This window comes from Musa acuminata, chromosome BXJ2-10 (genome assembly GCF_036884655.1).
Source record: "Musa acuminata AAA Group cultivar baxijiao chromosome BXJ2-10, Cavendish_Baxijiao_AAA, whole genome shotgun sequence".
Classification (NCBI taxonomy): Eukaryota; Viridiplantae; Streptophyta; class Magnoliopsida; order Zingiberales; family Musaceae; genus Musa; species Musa acuminata.
In genome coordinates, this window is record NC_088347.1 from 33744283 (window position 1) to 33766293 (window position 22011).

Here is a 22011-nt window from a genome sequence, read left to right on the forward strand (position 1 = left end):
GAGCATATATAATATTGTCATAGTCCAACGCATCTGATTGAGAAGATAAGCGACAAAACATACACATGGACCAGATCCCCCTGAGAATTTCTTCCCAGCTGCACCTGTTCTCGCAGATAAGGCCATTGAATCCTTGTGGTTTAGTGTGTGCAAGACGAAGTCTAGTGTTTCTAGATCCCATGCCGTAACTATTGGTTAGCAACTCTTGTCCGTGTCTCCTCCATTTGATGTCTGATATCGTAGTACTTCACCAACTAGAAGACAGAAGAGATGTTATTATAGGCTGTAGCCATCTCACGGGAAGCAGGCTTTTACCATGGCGAGAGCCAGCACCTACTACAGTTGTGCAGTAACCATGGAACTATTCCCTTCTTGACGGACACCATGCATGCAATAGTCCTAGTTTGGCCCTCTGCGTACTCTCTCTACTGTCGCAACGGCGCTAAAATAACAAAAAGATAAATTGATTGAATAACATTCTCTCCGATCGAACGGTCCTCCGTTTCCTTCCCATATCGAACGATCACGAGCAGCGATGCCTTTTGCCAACAACTTGAATGTTACCCCCCCGTCACCTACCCTGCGGTCGTTATTGAAGCCGGCGACGGCCCCGCGTGGGCTCCATCATTACCGACAGTCACCGACGCAAGGCTGGTTCGTGTCCGATAAACGAACGGGTAGTTGGATGGTCTCCCATGCCCCCCTCCCCCACCTCCCTACAAGCACCACCATCCGATCCCTGGACCACCTTCTCGTGGATCGTGGTCCCCAGCGGACGGCGGATGTGCGTGCACCCAACAACCAAGAGTCGAATCACGCCTCGATTAAGAAAGCCGAGATCGCCTATGATTACACCTCCAACCCGCCGTACCTACTGATCTCCGTCTCTTACAAAAATAGACGTTCCACGTGGACCGTACGATCCTTTAAGTGGACGGCTGATGATAATCTTAAGCAGAGATCACGACGGAGATGTAGCGGACGATTGTCGGCTCCATCACCGGTTTGAATTGAAGTGAACTTCGTAATGAATGCATTAAATTAAACTTCATAGCAAATAAAAGGCACTTACCCTCTGACCGTTCGATTGGAATCAGACGAGCTAAATTACTCCATCCTCGTCAAAGCAATGTCCGCCGTACCTGGAAGGGGAATCTTGAACGGTTAATGGCATTACTGTGGTTTAATCAGAATATAAAAACTTTATAGTAATTCAAAAAAAAAGTAATTATTACGATCCCCGCTTGCCACCAAACGACGGTTACGGACAAAACTAACCCGGGGGCCGACGGGCAGTATCCCGTTTAAGCCCATCCCTGATGCATGGGATTTCACCGGAATCTGGAATTTGCAACCGGTTTGGCCGGTGGACCAAAGAGAAGCTCTGGTCCGCGAACACGTCGCGTTCCACTTGTCTTGAAATCCCAACGGCCAGATCCGTCCAACGGCACCGTTCCATGCCTCGCGTTATGTTTACAGGATAAACGCAAAAAAGATAACGGCAGCGCTTTAACCGTTATCTTGAATCAGACCACATTAATTTTTTTCTTCGCCTTTGGTTCACACTTTTCAGTGAGAAAAGAGAGGGAGAGGCGAAGGATGGGGAAGTACACGAGGAAGTGCAGCAGAGGGGTCGGAGAACTCGCGGTGATGGAGGTGACCCAGGTGGTTGGGGTGAGGACGAGAGGGCGGTCCCACTCCCTCGCCGACGCGGCCGCTGCCGCCGTCAAGAGTCCAAGGCGGAGGAGAACGGCCGCGCCGCCGTCCACGGAGGTAGTGCAGACGTCGTCCTACCTCCAGCTCCGCAGCCGCCCCCTCTTCATGACGATCCGGAGGCCGCGGTTGCAGGCAGAGAATTCCCCCGCCGCCTCCGACCCCGGCCCTGCTGCGGAGGGGATCTCCCAGTGCTCGAGCAACGGTTCTAGCGAGGTGGTGGGCGACGGGACGGTGAGTCGTCTTAACCCGAAAACCCTGGCGGGATTCGAACTCCTCCTCCTCGAGTTTACGTAAATTCTCATTTCTTCTTGCTTTTTTCGGTCCAGAAAGTCGAGGTTCTGGGGAGTTCGACGTGCAACTTCAAATCTAGAAGGGCGAGGTTGCTGTGCTTGCAATTCTTTAATTTTTCGCCCTTTTCTTCTTCCATTCTGCTTTGGTTTACACGTGTTTATCTCGACTCCTGTAGAGAGACGACCCCCTCGAGCGTGGCACGTCGCGAAGCGGGCGATCTGGAATCGACGGCTGCGAGGGCGAGAATGAGGTCGGGTTCGAGTCCGACGGTTGGGGCGACAACGATGGAAGCCGAAATCGAGGAGTTTTTCGCGGCGGCGGAGACGGATCAGGCGCAGCGCTTCGCCGAGAAGTATACTTCCCCCTGGCTCTCTCTATTCCTCGTCGTCTTAAAGCCGAAAGCCTCATTTCTTTTCCGTTCCGTTTTGCCGCAGGTACAATTACGACGTTATCGGCGACGTTCCGTTGGACGGCCGCTTCGACTGGGTTCGGATCAACCTTTGAAGCGAACGGCCAAAGAAAATGCAAAAAAAAAAAAGAAACTTCTTTGTCATTTCGTCTCTCTTTCATGTGGGTTTTCTTTGGGGGTCTGTAGTTTCTTCTAGAAGCAATGTACAGAATTGTAAGTTAAACCACCGCCACTTCATCGCTGTCCCTTTCTCCACCTTCAGTCGTAAGGATAGGAGGTAGGAGAAGTAGAATATGCTTCCATCTCCTGCTGCAGTCCTAAGAAACACTAGTCTCCCTTCTCCCGCTCCTTTCCACGGTCCGCTCTCGATCGCACGGCCCACCCTGCCTGATAAAATTTCCCTATACTGGTGGGCGGAGGCGACGAGGAAGAGGAAGGAGGAAGCAGGGAGGAGCTCTCGGCCGGCGGTGCTCCGCCACGTGACGATGAACCCGACGGTTTGGCGGAAAGCTTGAGAAGAGGGCCCGCGCGGCACGTGGTGAGAGCTCTTGCCCGCCCAATCATCTCGCATTTGCGTTCTACTTTTCCTCCGCTATTTTCTCTGCGATCGATCGAAACTCGATTTTAAATTACTTGTTTTGCTGTTCTGGGGGCTGCTTCGGATCGCGTGAACTTGTAATCATGAGATGGAAGAACGCACTCGGTGGGAAAGTGAGAGAGAGAGAGAGAGAGGAAAGGAGGAATATTCCACCTTCGGAAATCGTGCGAGTCGCTTCCACCGAAGAGATGTGGAAGAGATTAAATGAAAAAAGAAGTAATGGATGAGATTAAAAAAAAGAGAGGATGGAAGTCTGAGCTCCACGCCTTCTGGTGGAAGGAATTTGGGGGTTGGAGTTCCCGGATGGGGAGACTTGTTGTGGATCCCTAGACCAGTAACATTCCATAAGGGGGCGCTAAGATAGTAGCCGAGCTTCTGAGGTCTCTTTATGATCTGCGACCGCAGATGACTTTGACATATGCCTCTAAAGCGGACCTTTTGAAGTCCCTTTTCGATTGCAGGCCATATGAGGTTGATGGGAAAGGAAGTTAAAAAAATCAAATATTTGTAACAGAGGAATCCGAACATGCGAAAGGAAGTGAAATATTGAAACGCGAGGAAGCGAATATGAGTTTTTTTATGGAAAGAAGTAACTTGAAACGAGACTATGAGAGATGGATGGGTGATCGGAAGACGTATTAATGTTGAGCACCATCTCGATTCGATGGATTGATTATTTTTGCTGAAATTGTTAGATGTATCCATGTAATTAAGAGTCATGCTTTGCACTGCCCATTGTGGCATTATTATATTTTCCCTGAATATTGAAAAGGTAAGTTGACCACGTTACAAGGAGTGAGTGATATCGGGAAGACAATTTGACCAGATTAAAGGGTTTGACAATCTGGTGTATTTTATATAATACTTACAAACTTTCGGCAAATGCCACATACTCCTAACGAGAAGTATTCCTTGGAAGATGTGTTTGCGGATTTCGAACTCCATGCAAACTACGTTCCTGCAATTATTTGTTTATTGTACCAAAAAGTAATCGTCATTCGCAGATATGCAGTATATAGAGAAGGCCAACAACTAGTAGATGATACTGTAGGGACATTTGACTAATGAAATGTAGGCAAGAGTTGGAAATTAGTAGCCAAAGAATGTCTAAAAGCAGAAAACAGAAATAGTTACCAAATAAGCTATATCTTCTAATTACATTGGTTTCTTCTGTCTTTAAGTGAAGTTTTGTGCTCCTAAATAGAATCTTCCAAGTACATTACAACGAATATGTAAACTACGGTTCTAATATGTAAACAACGGAAAAACACTATCGTGTAGAACCATATAGTCATTCTCCAATGATTCTATGGTTTTAATGTTTTGCATAAGACTAACTCGAAAGGCTTACCTATTTGATTAGATATAAAATATTTCCTCAAACGTAAGGGTTAGAGCTGTCTTAATTGATTGGGATCCTTCGTATATTAGTTGGCTTTCGAGATCAATTAATAACTAGCGGTTAAAAAGCGTTTTGTATTTATCGGTTGACTTTTAACCATGTCTCGTCGCGAGTTGACCCGACCGAGAGCCTTGAGTTTGGATTCACTGAATCACCGAGTCGAGAATACATCCTCAACCCGTATTTGATGGTGTGTGCAGAACACAATAGCCGATCCGAATTCAACGAACGGATCGTCATACCAGTGTACTATTCCTTCATCAATTGTAAATCCGAATCCGATCCGGTTTCTGGTATTATCCCAGTCTTCTCTGTGGGTGCCGCGGGCGAGCCACAACCCCTTTCATCTAATGACTCCAATTAAGAGACTCGTGGGTGCCTCGTCCACTCTCTTTCCACATCACGTCCGAGGTGTGCTCCACCAATTGAAGTCATCGTCCCACGCACGAAGTGCGTCTACGCATTTTGTAGTGGTGTGGCGACACACGTCCATCGAGTGGACAAGCGATAAAGGCATTCAACCAAATGAGTAGATGATGCCTTCCTGAGATGTTTTCCAGCAGTCTTCTACTAAATTCCCAAGACTGCAACGCCCCTCGTGTCAAATGACGTAATTTACGTCAGATTATGTTACATATATAAGTTCCCTGCCAAATGCCAGCTCAGATGGACAAGACAACCAACTCTGGCATTCCACATTTAAGTGGGCCCCAATGACAGGGCGGCATGTATTCGAGTTGAAAATAGACGTGGCGGTATAGATATACAGGATTAATAGTACAGTGACACTTTACTTACCAGATTTTGATTGGCGAGAGCAACGGAATCCCATGGAGCTCACGTTCCGCGTCTAATAAAAAGACAACGAGAAGAGTGAGTACCCAATGAAGCGTCGACAGGCGTCCATGGAGCAAGGGAGGAGAAGGGTTTATTTTATTTTATTGTATTATTAATGTTGGCACGAGCGGTCGCACAAAAGGAGGAATAATCGACGAAGTCGGGAGGCTTGGGGGTTTTCGTGAGATTTCGGGCCGTGGAGGTTCGGGATGATGTGGGCCGAGGGAGGGCGGTTCTACCGGGGGAGGACGGAGGGGGAAGGGCGGAGGGAAGCGAAGGGCATCGTGGTGATGTTCGCGTGGCTCTCTAGCCTGGAGAGCCATCTGAAGCCTTACGTCGATCTTTACTGGTCTCTCGGGTGGAGACCCCTCGTTTGCCATGTCAATTTCCTCACGCTGTAAGGCGCTGATCGCTCTGGTTCTTACTTTCTGACGAAGATTCTGCGCGACGTCAACGTATGTGATTAGATTATATGTTCTGGTTGTTTAAATGTGTTTGATCTTAAGTATAGTTTTTCTTGGGGGAATTCATACCAGTGTGCAGCTCGATCACACTCTGTTCTTTATTAATAAAGACTCTTGTGAACCATTATGTTAGTTGATCGTCAACTGTTTTCTTTGATGTCTTGAGTTGGTAGAATTTTCTGAAAGGAACTCTCAAATATTACTGAGCCAGTCTTGTGACTTAAGTACAAAATTGTGTTTCAAAAGGAAGCTTGTTGGCTTTTAGGACCTTTTCTGTAGTTGTGGTAATCAGCTGCCACAAGTTGTATCTGTAACAGGAATGCAACTCCAGGATCTGGTTTTTTGTGATGCTGACCAATCTATTCTTGTCTTCCAAAGACATGGATGAAGAGAAATCTGTTGTAAGCATGTCTGTTTTTTCTGTTTTTCATTTTTCTGCTGCTCATACCAAGAGTAATATGACAAATTGTGAGAAACTTTTAACCAATCCATCAGTATGCTGGAAAACCCTGGTCAAATATGGTATTTACGGTTTCTGTGATACTGGGAGCACTTTTGCTGACTCTTACATTCATGACTTAGTTCTATTTGATTGGTAGCATGAAGATGGCACAAGGAGTTTTTGCAAACTTAATAACTCCATTTGGTTTAAAATTCAATTAGTTTTGTCTTCATTTTTAGTTTTAGAAACTATATTTAAATGCTGTTCAATAATAGTATCTTGAAGGAAAACACAGGTGCAACGAGTTAAAAGTTTATCTTGCCACAGAAAATCTATGTTGGTGCAAAATTTGGTCTACCTATAATCACTATGTTCTTACATTATCGAACAGGTTAGGATGCTTATATGATGACAGCAGTACTTCTTCCTCTTGTTAAGATCTACCATGAAGCATGAGATATCATAGCAGATTAAATGTTCTGCATTATGCCCGTGTAACTGCAGTGTAATCCTTGTTTTCTTTTGTATGGAATTTGAATTATAGGGTGTTTATGTTTGTCCCATGCATTTATCTTCTTTCAGAGTATGTTTTCTGCACACCCTAAACCTTGTATGATGTTAGTATTCAAAACCGTTAGTGATCCAGACCTCGTATAGTACTAATTACTCAAGAAGCATGTATGTCATTTTCACTAAAGCAAAATTGGAAGTCTATTAGACTTGGCTAGACTCTTTGGCCTTGTCTGTTTGTGTCTATATCTTGGTTGTTTTTTGTACTGCTAATTATAATATTTTCTTATCATGATGGCAAATCTTTCAGAGTTTTTGGTGCATAATTTGAAATTTTTGCAGGATTTTCCCTAACAAGGCCACTTCGCTTGCATGTGGTGTACTTGATGAGCTCGTGAAGGTTGGTTCTACTGTAGCAAATGCAGTATATCTTTAATTATCTTAATTTATGTATTGGGCTTCCAAGATCACATATGCAATAAGAAGTCATCCATTGATGTGCCATTTGACAGTTTTCCACACTTGAAGTATTAGTTGTCATCACATTTACTTCGATAAACCAGGTCCATATTTTGCATAATTGAGCTGCATCAATTGAATTTGTTCTTTCTTGTGATCCCCAACTGCATCCTTAACACTGTTATCTAGAACCATTTGTTTATGCTTTCGGGGTTGTTAGAGTGACAGGTTATAAAGATCAAGCAGCTACCAGTTGTTCTAATAAGCTTTTCTTTGGGAATAAGTGGTTGCATGTATAAGGTTCTTCAGGTGGGTGTGGTTGTGCTGGACGTCCAACTAAAGGACATCCTTGATTATTACTCCTTTACATCTGTAATCTTTTTCAAATCATTGTTTGAGTTCATTAAGAATATTTCCCTAGATAAAATTGGATATTCGTTTGTTCTTGCTAAAATATGGCTTCTGCTCCCTTTTTGCAGATTCTCAATTGAAAGATGCAAGAAGAACTTGGTCTGGTATACTTGTGTTCTTTTAGTTCAATTTTCATTTACTTATTATGACACTAGACAAATTTCTCCATTTTATTGGCTTATATTTTACACACTAGTTCATGATACCTTTTTTTACTAATGAAGTAATAATAAAGGATCCTGAGATGTATATTGTCAAGGACTAGTCACCTTACAGTCCACCTGTTGAATGTAAATAGACCAATAAATTATCATGTTAGTACTCGGTCTGTGCGCTTGCTTTATTGTGAATTCAAAGTTCACCAGATATGTTGTGTGGTATCTACTTTTCTTTCCCTTCCTATCAGGAACTGTTAATACATATAGCAGAACGAGAAGTTAATAAATCTAACAAAATTTCTTTTACTCTGTCAAGTTTTTTATTTATCATTTTTGACATCCATATTTCTATTTAGTTTTTAAGTAGAAAAATCTTGTTTGAAGACACTTTTAATGGACCTATTTTCTTTTCTTTTAAAGGATGAATATCGGCTGATAAGAGAGTGTATCTGTGGACAAATATATGACTCCGCTCCTGTAGACTTTACTGGTAAAATGGCCACTCGATTTCTCCATCATCATACAGCTCAGAGATTGTTTAGCCCAACAAAAATAACATCATGGATGAGAAAAGTCTTGACATCTGGTCTGGATGTTGTTCTCCCAAGTAGATCTGAAGCACAGCATGCAGAGTATTGGCAGTCTTTGTACTCATCAGTTGCAATACTACACTTTTTATTTTGAAGTCATTTTTTACAACGTCCAACTAAAATTATTGGTGTTTTATGCTATTTCCATTCACATTTTCTTGTTATTTGTTGCAGAGCATGGGTCCTATTCTTATATTTTCATCAGAAGATGATGACCTTGCCCCTTACCAAGTTATCTTTGAATTTTTCTCTACGTCTGAAAGAGCTCGGTGTCGATGCTAGACATGTCAAATGGAGTAATTCTCCTCATGTATGTGAGTCCTGACCTGATTTGCACTGTTTTGAATTCAATGTGACGAAAAGTAGGTAAGGTTGTTTTACCAATTAAACCACTGTTGTATAGATTATCTCATTTCCACATCTTAAATCCTGTACCTTTAGCATTGTCTGTAACCAAAGGGACCATAACATTATAAGACAAGGTTATACCAAATTATAACCATCTCATGGCATGACATTAGCATCTGGACTCAATTCCGGCAATATAGACTAGTTAATGACTGCTCAATATTGCCTTAGAACAATTTGAGTATATAATTGTGGAAATTTTAATGCTGTTCATTTCATGGATTAAGGTTTTGCACTTCATAATTTTGGCATGTGATAGCAGAGGCACAACATAACATTGTGTGTATGTTGCCAGGGGCCAACTGGCAATGTAACAGCATTTAACATTTAAACCTTGATTCATTTGATATATTTATGCTCTATCTTTCTCACGTCAAGTTATTTGGACTTCTTTGTAATCCTCTGTTTGGTTACTTTAAGGCACTATAGTCATCACCAAACTGATTACCACTCCAATGTCATTGAGTTACTTGGCAAGGCAGCTACAATATTTTCCCAGAGAAGGCTATTCAATGAAGGATCAGAAAACCTCAGAAGTTCCTGTAACAATATATCAGAGTCCATCTGCAGTCTTCATGAAATGGCACTGAGCTCAAACGAGAGCTTAAGAAGGGTCGACGTTAGTGCTGGTGATAATATTTGTTTACCCAGCACAAGCAACAATCTGGAAGTGAAAGTTGGAAGCTCTTTGCTAGACGAGCGGAAGGGTAATTCGTTTACTTTGCCCAGCATCAACCCGCAAGGGGTTTTAAGCCAGATCTTGTTCGATGTATCTGTTCCTAAGAATGTTGAGGGCTGGGACATAAAGCCAGTTTCCTTAAATGTGAAGCAGTCTATTGATTCAGCCCACCATCATGGTCCTTCAAATCATATGAGGTGCATGAGATGCTCTAGATTGTAGAAATTTTCCGCTGACTGCCGAGGGATATCTGTAAATGTAACTGGATGCATGTGAATGCAACCATCAGCACTGTATAGTCTTTGGTAGAGATTCCGAAATCAGAACAAGGATGTGCTACTGCTCTACATTGTGTATTCCTTCCAGGATCAAAAGGTACATGGCACATATATCTTGTAATTCCTTTCTCTGTTTTCCTTTTGTTGTTTAAGTAAACCGTATATGAGTGTTATGTTAATACAAATCTGTTAGTGATAAATCTGGGTACATACAAGAAAAAACTTTTTGTTTTTCTTTCCATCTAGTTGAGATAAGTAATGATATGAATAATCAAAATAAATCTTTTTTCCATTAATTACAGGACAAGTATTTTTCTTCTTCGTTTATTCTTCAAGATATTGCTATTTTGGCGAGCTAAAGTCATGCGGCAAAAACTATTAAGAGTGGACTTGATGAATTTGAGTTAGCACTGTATTGTGTGATTAATTCGAGTTAGAGGTTCTATGTTCATCCTCCATAAATTGCATAATTTAGCCACATTATCAGTCTGATGGATGATGTTTCTTTCTATAGATATGGATTGGCGTGTATGAATCTTGTACTAGTGATCGATAAGCTTATCTTTGGGTGCTTCCTTCTCCTCCTTTGTTTTCCACCGGCCTGTGTTTTTTGGTATTCTTACAAGTTGCTTCCACCACTGGAATGAATCCATGTGCTTACCGGCCCCGCTTGTGAGTCAGCAGTCACCTGTTGAAGCACACCCTTTTTCCTTCTTCTGTTCGATGAAATGCCTCACCCACATGTTCTGCGACCGGCGATGGTGGAGGGAGCGCGACGTGCGGCTTGACGCCTCCTTCCCTCTTCCCTGGCGCCAGGCCTGGGGCGAGGCAGCGAGGCGGCAGAAGGCGACGTCCCACGCGCTTGCTTCCGCTTGGCGCAGTCAAACAGCGACTCCTTGTAGCGGAGGCCACCGCGTTTGCCAGCCGCGAATGAACTGGCTGATAAGTTGACTCTCTCAGTCCCACAATCCATTTCCTGTCTTCGTCAGAAGCCGGAGAAGAGGCTTCTATGATAAGATCAATCAGCCCAGCTCGCTGATTGACTGATGCAAGCAAATCGTAGAGAATGGACGAGAGAAAATAAGGGGGGGGTTAATTATAAATTATTTTTTATAATTAATTATCTTTAAGTAATTACATTGGAATATCTATATGTTTAAAAATTTATATTGGAATCTCTATCCTTAAGATAATTTTATTATATTAAAAATCAAGAGAAAAGGATAGATTTTGTTTGATTGACATGTTAAATATTTCACTTTTAATATAATTAATTAGATAGAGATTGTGATGCTAAGAATAATTAATTATAGTAGATAATATATAATTAGCCCTAAATAAGAGTTAGAGTTTTCATATAAATGTTATGATTTTAAAGATTCTCATATAGTAAGAACTCATTAATCTCTCACATATATAGTAAGAAATGCTATTATTCATGTTCTTCGTTGACTGACTGACATATACGATTCTTACACCGACTATACGAAGAAGTCCTGTCATTATATTATGGTTAATAATCATCATAATTCTTATTAACAAATGTCGACTACGAATATGATTGCCCAACTATATTACATTTGACAAGAGGACACGACGTAACTAACTTATGGCTTACTTGGTCAGTGGGCCCCCAAACCAAAAAAATAATAATGGCACTACAATTGCGTACGAAAACGCGCGTGATCGTAACATTCAACGGCCATGAGCGAGAGAGAGAGAGAGAGAGAGAGAGGAAATGCAATGCCGAGGCGGTCATTGTCAACCTGTTTCGATTGCGTTTTCTCCTCCTTTTCTCGTGGACGGCCGGCCGTACTCCCAACGCGTACGCGAAAACCCACTTTATACCGCTCAACATCACTGTTCTTTGATCGTTCATCTGATGGTTGCGTCGTCGATTGATGTTTGGTGGCGATGAATCCAACGAGAAAATAAATTGTAAACGTGAAATATGATTATTCGGATGCAGAGTCAAAGTCACTACATAGAATATCGAGTATGTGCCCAAATTGAATCTCGGCCGTCCACCTATTTAATTACTGTAGATGGTTTGGAATGCACATGAAATTTTCTGCCACTTCTGTCGATTCCCGATTGGCACGTGCTGGACTCGTGGCCGTCGAATGACTCGTCAACACGAAGACGCGCTTCTGCGTCATGGCTCGCTCGGAGTCCTTCCAACGAAGTAACTGTGGGGAGATCGGGTCAAACCTGTGTCGCATTCCACAGGACCCCTGCAATTGGAAGGAAAACCCACCACGTTCACCCCGACCGAACACGCCCACGCGGCTGTGCAATCGACGGTCACGATCATCCGGGTGTTTTGTCGGGTACTGTTGTCGAGTATGACAACGTTTTCATTAGGAGAAAGAACCCAAGGAGGAGGCATCACATCACGCCCATTCCAAAGGCCGGCCGTCTCTTCCGCCCCCTCCCCCTCTCTTTAACAGTCGGTGAGCGAGAGAGAGAGGAAAAATTTTGAACAAAAATTCCAAAAGAAAGGAGAGAAAAAGATCTTTTTTCCCTTTTTATCTTTTCCCTCTCCGTTGATTGTTCGTTCGATTCATCCACTCTTCTTTTCTCCGCGTGGATTTACGCTGGATTGCAGTAACCGAACCAGATGCTTTTGGTTCTGGCTTTTTCTTGATTCGATCGAGTCTTGGAAAGGGGAATGCGAGTTGTTCTTTTGTAATTATTAGAGGCGGACGGGAACTCTACCCGGTATTGGCGGTGGCGGTGTTGGTTGTGGTGCAATTGAGCGGGGAAGAGGGCGATTTTTTCTGATTCTTAGGGGATGGCGGCGAAGGCGGGGAGGGCGATGCCGCTGGGCGTGCTGCTGAAGAGGGAGTCGACGAGCGAAAAGATCGAGAATCCGGACTTTCTTTACGGGCAGGCCAGCCAGAGCAAGAAGGGGGAGGATTTCACCTTCCTTAAGGCCGAGTGCCAGCGCGTGCCCGGCGATGGCGTCACCACCTTCGCCGTCTTCGCGGTGATTTCCTTCGCCTCTTTTGAAGTTCTTGTTCTTTTGGGGCCGATCTTTCTGTGTTCGTTCTTCCTGAATTCTTGTGTCATTGCTATAATGCGTGCGGCTTTCTGTCTTGATTTTTAACGGGTCCTTGTTCGGGGTTTTGTTTGTAGTGTATCCTCTGGATGGTTATTTGGCTGTTCTGATATGTTGGATGATATTATTTGGCTGTTCTGATGCATAAAAACTGATCTATCAGATAAAGGTAATCGTGAAATTTTGTGTTGTGATTTAACCTTTTGTAACGGTTTTGAATCTTTTGGACCGATGAAAGATTTCGGGGCCTCTATAGCATTGTTAGGTTGATGGTTATGATGAGAAGGTTGTTCTTGATTTTTTTAGGCAATCAATCTTGAGTTGCTTCTGGGGTCTGCTTGTCAAAACAAAAAAAAAAATAATTCTGAGTTTGACTTTGTACGCTGTTGATTGGAATCATATTATTTCTCAATTTTTTTTACTTTTCGAATCATTTTATTTTTTTCTTTTTTTTTAATTCTTTGATGGCCATTTACTTCAGTTTATGGCCGACTTATATAGTACTTGAGTATTTGATCATGAATGTTCCAACATCTCCTAAACCTTTGATGTTGTTTTTCGCCCTGCTGTGATAATTTTTTTCATATTTTTATTTAACATCTTGGGATAAAAGTTGATGGTTCTGTCATCCATCCGTGCCATCTGAAAGAGACCCATAAGAAAAAAAGGAAAAAGCAAAAACGTTAGAGCAAGTTAAAAGTGACTTTTAAGAAGCTATACCCCTGCTGTGAATTCCCTATAGTCCTATTGGAATATATATTCATATAAAATTATTTGTTTGTCTTTGATGGTTTTTCCTTTAAAACTCTTTCATGTTGTATCTACTACTTATTTGACATTTCGAATGCGATTTATCTCTTTCAGATTGTGAGAAACATAACTAATTGCTTTGAATCTTAATAAACTAAAAAAAAATTCATAAAAAACATATGGAAAATATGAAGATGGAATGCCTAACCTGCTCAAAGATTTAACTTTATCAAAATTTTTCTTAAGTTCATTGCATGGAACTACTAAATTGAAGCAAGTTTTCTGTTCAAGGTATATAGAAAGGTGATTTCCATGATGAAATAGAAAATTAACATGCCAACCTCTGAGTTGCTAGGGTACATTTGAGACAATTGCTCCACATATTCTGAGACGTTGACATATTCAGATATTTTTTTGGCTTCTGTCTGGTCTTCTGTTTCCCATGGTTTTGATAACTTATTCTCATGTACATGCTCATGATGACTACTCTCTCGCTACCTTTTAGCTTTGATTAAACAGAAATCATTTTGCGCAATAACACCCCTTCCTGAATTGGGATTGTGCTTTATGATCTGTTGCATATCCATAATACCATATAATTTATTAGGAAGGTCACAATTGTCAGTTGACGACATGAGGCTGATCTGGTTGTTCTGCTGTGCTACTGATCCTGTAATTTGTGCTCTTTGGATATTTTTATTAATAAGTGAAAAAAAATACAATGTCCCAACCAAACATATGTACTAGCAAATATCACTTGGAAGTTGTATTTTTCTGTTATGGCACTACATCAAATAATGATTCTTTCTAATGTGGGTTTGAAGATGATGAATTCTAACCACTTACTATTGGTGTTTTGTCTAATATGCTGTATATTTCTGCTTGTTCTTACAGATTTTTGATGGACATAATGGTTCTGCAGCTGCCATTTATGCGAAGGAAAATCTTTTGAATAATATTTTATATGCTATTCCTTCAAATCTGAATAGAGACGAGTGGCTAGCGGCACTACCAAGAGCTTTGGTTGCAGGATTTGTGAAAACAGATAAAGACTTTCAAACTAAAGGTGTGGCTTTTGTATAACATTGCATTTTCAATCTCCCAACTTTTCAATATCAAAGCTATATTGAATCCATTGTAAGATTATACAGTGTATATAATAATTCTGCAGTATTTGGTTGCCTGCAACTGTTAATGCATGCATGTGATTGTTTCAGGCAAATACAAATATTTTAAATGACTGGCTGATTTTAGTTCTTTGGATGCTTGCATGTGCAATCATTACTTCAAGTGCAACTATTTGGGTGACTATGGGTGAAATAATGGTACCTTTTACGTGGTGAGATTATCCCATTAACATCCATTACTAATATATCCTATTGTACATAACAATAAACTGTATATTTTGATCTAAATGATGTTTTTATTTTTATTTTGATAATATATATTTATTTTATTTCTGGATATCATTTTATATTTTGTATTATGTTCACATTTATTATATATTTTGTATTATTTTAGTATCTGTTATCTATTTTCTTGTTCCATTTTGTATCATGCATTTTATACTTTACGTTAGATTTTTTATATTTTAATTTTTGTATCAATATTATCTTCTTCTATTATATACTACTTTATATCATATAACTTATGTTTCTAATATTTTATATAAAACTTATGTACGGGTCTCAACCTTACTTTCGCACAACATACAACATTTCAGGTTGTAGCATGTAAAGGTTTGTTTACATTTGCACATGTTGCAAGTAGTTTTCTTGAAGGTAACAAAACATATGAAAAGAGCTACTTGCTGCACATAAGACTTATGGGCAGCTCAGTTGCTGGCGACTTACCCATGCTCCTATGTGAATTAAACCTTCAATTCATGGAACTTTTTTTTTTCTTATCTGGACTATATTCTTGCACCAACTGGTATGTAAATATTTCTTATTCAATGATTGTGTTAACAAGGCATGCTAAGGTACAGGCACTTGCATTAATCGTATAGTATTCTGTGAGTTTATGATCTTGCTAACATAACTAATATATATTATATTAAGTAAGCACTTAGTTAGATTGTAACATATTGAATAGTTCATATAAGCAACATCCTAGAGGCAAGGCATTGTTGTCGAGACTTGAGACCAATAACCTTGGCACATAGGATAAACTTTCGGAGATGAACGAGTCTCAGGATGCTTATGTTATGCTTGTATGGCTTCCAATGCTGCACATAAATGATTGAATATGTTTTTTGGTATATATGTATACATATATATTCTTATCAGATCATACCAATCATATCTATGCATGCAACATAACTTTTATGTGGTTTTGAGATAAAGATAATGAATAATCTAATATTAGTGCTTGGGGTGTGAATTATGCTGGTTTACATAGTTTTGCTGTCCACTAATTGGATTGGGGTGATTCATCCAACACAAATGGTACATTTTTCCTTGGAAACATGGCATTGGATATTTGCACTTCTTATTCTCGCATATGCATTGGTATCTCTGCAGCGTCTTCCAATTTATACTTTGAATTGCTGTAGTTGCTTACTTGTTTTTTTCTTTGTTTTTTTATTGCTTTTGCTTTTCTTTTACTTTTGTGTTCTGTTGCTGATACTTGTGTAAGATATAAACAGTCATCTTCATATTATTTGAGATAATAAGCAAAAATCAATATTTTGGTTATTCACTTACTATTGAATGGCAGGTAAATAGTAATTTTTTGATTGATGTTTCATTTTGCATTTTAATTTTGTTAATTTTCATATTAAGTGCATCTAGCTTACATGAGAACTTTCCATTACACCTGGGCTTGAAGTAAACTTAGGGCCTTAATGCACTTTAGAGACAAGCATTAGTCCTAATTGACATTAGAGGTCTCCCACCCTTTCTTGTTCTATATTTATTGTCCTTATACAGATATTAGCATGATTTTTGGACTTGATAAATATTTTCCAACTGGATAGGTCATTTATGGAATTATTGTATTACACAATATCTGCTACATTCACACAGTATCTACTATATTACAAGGTTCAGGAATTTTCTCTCATTGATGTTGATTTCTGCAATTCATAGATAATTAAATTTCCATTGTCTATTTATGAATAAAACTGAGCTGAATATTTCTTGTGGATTTATTTTTTTCAGCACATTCTTCAGGAACTACTGTCACATTTGTCATAATAGATGGATGGGTAGTAACTGTAGCATCAGTTGGCGATTCACGATGCATACTTGAATCTGCCGCCGAAGGTTCTATTTATTGTTTGTCTGCAGACCATCGGCTGGATGTTAATGAAGAAGAGTAAGTGATTTTGCAGAATCATTCTATTGGTAACAGCTTCTGTCTTTCTGTGCTTTATACTTCACTCTTCCTCAGGGTTGAGCGTATAACAGCAAGTGGAGGTGAGGTTGGACGATTGAACGTTGTCGGAGGTGTAGAGGTAAATCCTGAAAAAAAAGTAAAAATGGTGTCTTGTACTCATTAGGTCCACTTAGCTTCTTCTGTGTTTGGATTAATCATTCAAAAGGTCTACATGATCATACATGATAATCTCTCTTTCTTCTAGCTCTGGCTTGCTCATAGCTCTAGCAAAGTACCATTTTAGAGCCAGTATATTTGTATTTGCTTTATTGTTTTCCTAATGCAGAGATCATTTGCTCTTTCAGATAGGTCCTCTCAGATGTTGGCCAGGTGGATTATGCTTATCAAGATCAATTGGAGATATGGATGTTGGTGAATATATAATTCCAGTTCCTTATGTCAAGCAAGTAAAGGTCTGGGAACTGCTGCTTCGGACAATTTTTTATCATGCAAAAGTTATTTTCATTCGTTCTGTTAATGATGGGTGTCAGGATGTTTGTTTATTGTCATATGCTTAGTACATACTACATGCTTAAGTATCGTGTAGTGTAAATTTTTATCATCCCCAAATATATTTTTTGTGACTTAAAATTCGCTTTAAAAGGGTCTGCTGAGTATTTAATTCTTATTTTGATATTTGAATTTAGCTGAATAATTTTTCCTTTCGTCAATGTCTCTCAAAATTGTTTTTTGTTGATTGGATTGAACTTCGTGTTTGAGTTGTGACCATTTTAGCAGTTTTTCCTGCTTGGTGCTAAGTCAATCTACTCTGTTCAGTTATCTAAAGTTCTAAACTAGATCTACTTATAGATAACCGAAATTAACCATAGTTGCTAAATGTAAAAGTTGTGTAGTTGAAATTTAATTTTTAATTGGAATTTAATTTTTAGGAAACAATGTCTTATAATAAATGGGAGTGGGTGCATCTATGGTTTTTGTCTCTCAGTCATTCTCTTTTACCAGACTAAAATGTGTTCTTGAAAAACCTGAGATGAAAATGTCTAGTTGCACTGTTTGTCCAAATCACAAGTGATAGGACTAGTATGACTTGACTCCTTAGATGGTTTTTTCACATGCTTCCCTTAGAGCTCATCACTTTTTCCAAGTTTATGTATCCCATCGAGTCCAATCAGTGTTTCCAACTCTTTAAAGAGCTTTTCTGGAGCCACCTAATGTCGATGAATATTCTTCAAAAGGTCGTCAAATCTAGAAGCAATTATACTCAACAACCCAACTCACAACAGGCGACTTTAAGCATTCCCATTAGGTAGCAAAGTAACAAGCCAGTACCTTTTTTGTCATGGCATGGACTTTAGCTGTATCGACCAAAATATGCCAAACTTTGGCCTAGCCATATGTCGGCACCCGCAACTCAAGATTTGATTGGCAAATTGTGAGTAAGTAGATTTCACTTGGTGTCTTAACACGTGCTGATTGGGACGACAATCTTTGATTGATAACCTATCAGGTGTTGGGACTCCATCAGGTGGGACAACTAAGAAAAATAGGAGTTTGTGTACCTTCTGTACGTCCTTGTTGTTGGAGATTCCAAATCTGACACTAACGACAGCCACATCTATTTTACAGCTTCTTTTGCATATCCTGAAGCAAAAGGTTTATATTACTGTATTTTATACTTTTTGGTCTTTTCTTTACAGCCTGAACATCTTTTCTGTTCTAGGCAAATTGTAGTTGCAGAATTTTCAGCTCGTGTGCCTTATGTTTATATAGAATATATTAAAATGGGTTCATACTTAAGAGTCTTCTAGTGGCATGCAGTTGATCTGTGGTTATCAGTTCTTTATGTATCTTATGTTCACATGTTTTTTCCCATGGCATCAAGGATTGTGGTATGCCAATCACATTGTACAAGTCTGACCACTTACCAATATGTAAACTTCCATATGATACTAAGTATACCAACACTTCAATAAATCTTTTCTAGTGACATGCCATGAAATATGATACCAATCAAAATGGTATGGGTTCTGTGCCCAAGGTTTAAGTCATTATTTTTGCTATTTTTTATTCTGTAATAACGCATATATTTTTTTATAAAGCAGCACTGAGATAGGTTTTTTACAATTACTACAGCTATCCAGTTCCGGCGGGCGGCTGATCATTTCAAGTGATGGTGTCTGGGATGCTTTGACTTTTGAAATGGCCTTCAATTGCTCTCGAGGCCTACCACCAGATGCTGCTGCCAATCAGATTGTTAAAGTACTACTTCCTAACGGTTTTTCTTTGTTCAAATTGTTTTGCATATTTTTTCTTCATGTTTTATTTCTTCATTTTCAGGAAGCAGTGCAAGTAAAAGGATTACGAGATGATACCACCTGCATTGTGGTTGATATGTTACCACCCGAGAAGTTAACCCCTAGTGTACCACCAAAGAAGCAAGGGATGGGGGTATTCAAAAATATGTTCCGCAGGAAGTCTTCAGAGTCATCTTCTCATTCAGAGAGGGGGGAATCTCCAGAGCCAGATGTAGTGGAGGAAATATTTGAGGAAGGATCTGCATCACTGGCCCAGAGGTTAGAATCTTGTTTGTGTTTTCCTGTAAATATATCTTTTATGGTAATTGTTTATCACTTTTGATGCTTGAATATTGTACTTATCTGTGTCAATCATGATTGTCATAGTAATCTGATATCATGATCTAGATTTTAGTCCTATGCTAGGCCCTGATGCCAGTTGGTGATTAGCATGGCACTCATGAATATTGTACCAACATACATGCTGTTAGCACAAACACTCACCATTTAAGAAACAGAGAGAGAAAGAGGTAAAGTCTAACTAATGGGCTTACCTCTGGTTCAATGCAATGCATGTGATACTTCAAGGTCCTTGGTACAAAATTTTTTCTTGTGAATTTCTATTGATCTATTGTCAATCTTCACAAGTTTTAGGCTTTTGAATATTTTGTTCCTTAATTCAGATATTTTTTAAATTCTAGACATATCTGATCACTCAGTTAAGCAGATTTGGATATTAATAAGCACTTACCTAATCTGTATTTGGAAAGTTATGGCTATACAAAGGCAGATCAATACATGGACACATTTACACAAAAATGTCTAGCTTCAGTAGCAGAAAATAAATAAATATTGACCAACTTTTAGTTCTAAGCTTAGTGATTTTTGGCTTCATGATTGATGATGCTTATTGTGTGACTTGCAGGCTAGAGGCCGAGTATCCCATCCGCAACATGTTCAAACTTTTTGTTTGTGCAGTTTGCCAGGTGGAGATGAAACCTGGTGAAGGAATTTCTGTCCATGCTGATTCATCACAACCTGGAAATTTGCATCCATGGGATGGTCCTTTCCTTTGCTCGAGTTGCCAAGAAAAGAAGGAAGCAATGGAAGGGAAAAGGTCTTCCAGAGGTAATCCCCAGTGATGATCATTTCATACTCTTTAAGGTGCATAAGACTGAAGTTTCTTTGCTCTATTTTCTCATTTGTCCAGATTCCTCATCAAGAAGGAGCTCTGAAAGTGAGTAGATATTATTATTAGTGTCAATATGTATCGTAGCTCAAGATTTTGTGCATATTCTGCCAATGAGAAGATGCTGGGAGGCCTGTCTTCGAGTAAAGCTTAACATGAAAGGAGGAGACTAGCATATGAATGGTTGTTGATGTTCTCGCTTACCGAGGTTGAAACTGGCTCTAGTTGTAAAGCTGGATGTCATCCGGTGAGCACCTTATTGATCGTCATTTGAAGATCATGCGAAGAACTAACAGGTTCATCATTGCTGTCCCGCTGGTCAAGAAGGTCCCAGTGTACTATAATTCTTTTCCTAAATGGGGCGCCACATACATTAATCATTATATAGGGGTAATATTTCAACCGTACATAGTGTAAAACATTGGGAAGTTGCATCAAATTTCCCAACCATACAATAGGCAAAAGGCACAAAGCTTCTCGTGCTAATTGATTCATGCTGTAGATGGATTTCCTGATTTACTTATTGGAATTCATGGGATATGATGAAATGTGCCTCTCAAGGCGTCGTTCTGGTTGGGTATATTTATTCAATTGTGAACTGTAGTTTCCCACAATGTGTTGGAGTAGTTCTTGTTGTTGTGAGCATAATAACATAATAGGCAAGCAATTGCAAATGCTGCACCTCAGTTGATGTTTCTGGATTGATTCTTCTTTTGGTGTTCGATAAATATGTTTCTTTTCTTAAGAAAAGAAAAGATAAGAATTGGGCATAGTCTCTACCTACAGACCCGACAGTAGTAGGTTTCTATTCTTTAAGAACAAGCAGAAGAACAGAGTTCCTCATTGGGAGTACATACGCAATTGCCGGTAAGGTATCAGACGATGAAGTAAATCCCCCCTCGTTCCTGCGGAATTAGACAAAATAGAAGTCAAGTGGTTACCCAACAATGTCATGTCATCTCCACTGCTGCGTAAAGTCTTAATCCAGAGCAAATCCACCAGAGAGACGATACCTTTAAACTCATGACATGACATGAATGTGGATGCCAAGTACCCGGAGATTTTGCAGGCAATGAATGATCGAGGCTCTTCGCCTTGGGACGGTAGCTTTCTGATCTCCGTCCGACCCACTGTTGTGGGAAGAAGCCATGGACGTCACCGATAGCTGCATGAACCCTTGCGGACACCCATGCGATAAAACCGTACAGTGGATGCATGCCGTGCTGCAGCACAACACATGCACACAGGTCCAGAGACTTTCCAGTATCATCAGCAGAGACGGATGGAGAAAAAGAGGTCGAGGGAGATGGACAAGGATTTACCGCGTCATTCGTAGGGTTATAGATCTCGGCGGATGTACTCATCCCTACTACATTGCCACATCCAAATCTTTAGCCGCTCACGAAATCTAAAGCTTATATAGGACGCACTGCATTCGTTCTCTTCACTACTTGTGCCTTTCCTCCTCTTCTTATTTCTCCGATTGCAGACTCGTGATTTATGTTCCCAACACCTCTTCCTTCTTGGCACGACAGCATCGATCAACATTCGTCTTGAAGAATCCATTTCGTGGAGGACTGACTCCATCCATCGCTAGTGTTTGCCCAATCCGAGGATGAAACAGCCAGCTAGCTCAACTCGACAGCCTGTATGTTCAAGATAAAAATGGTGTCTTGCGCCAACACCGCACAAGCTGGCTGGTGTTGTGGCCAACTCCGGCCGCTCC

At 40.2% G+C, this 22011-nt stretch overlaps 2 protein-coding genes across 20 annotated transcripts; both read left to right on the top strand.

Annotated features, from left to right (window-relative positions):
• The first annotated feature begins 1466 nt into the window (after window positions 1-1466).
• Window positions 1467-9790, top strand: LOC103969173 (cyclin-dependent kinase inhibitor 1-like). Of its 19 annotated transcripts, none has more exons than XR_010491998.1 (9): window positions 1467-1947; window positions 2043-2095; window positions 2183-2359; window positions 2442-5708; window positions 6035-6118; window positions 7012-7069; window positions 7349-7437; window positions 7608-7643; window positions 8118-9790. XR_010491998.1 is itself a non-coding variant. In XM_065129933.1 (4 exons), the coding sequence occupies exons 1-4, from the start codon at window positions 1600-1602 to the stop codon at window positions 2509-2511; spliced, it is 648 nt and encodes a 215-aa protein (XP_064986005.1). In that variant the 5' UTR covers window positions 1467-1599; the 3' UTR covers window positions 2512-5849. The 19 variants fall into 19 exon arrangements, 1 of the variants encoding a protein (XP_064986005.1); XR_010491997.1 differs by having other exon boundaries at window positions 7357-7437; XR_010492000.1 differs by lacking the exon at window positions 6035-6118 and having other exon boundaries at window positions 8118-8187; window positions 8462-9790.
• Window positions 9791-12067: 2277 nt separating this feature from the next.
• On the top strand, window positions 12068-20833 carry LOC103969175 (probable protein phosphatase 2C 12). Its single transcript, XM_009382640.3, has 9 exons — window positions 12068-12641; window positions 14358-14529; window positions 16625-16781; window positions 16857-16920; window positions 17147-17254; window positions 18936-19061; window positions 19140-19375; window positions 20022-20224; window positions 20307-20833. Exons 1-9 carry the CDS (start codon window positions 12447-12449, stop codon window positions 20339-20341), a joined length of 1296 nt encoding a protein of 431 aa, XP_009380915.2. The 5' UTR covers window positions 12068-12446; the 3' UTR covers window positions 20342-20833.
• The last annotated feature ends 1178 nt before the right edge of the window (window positions 20834-22011 follow it).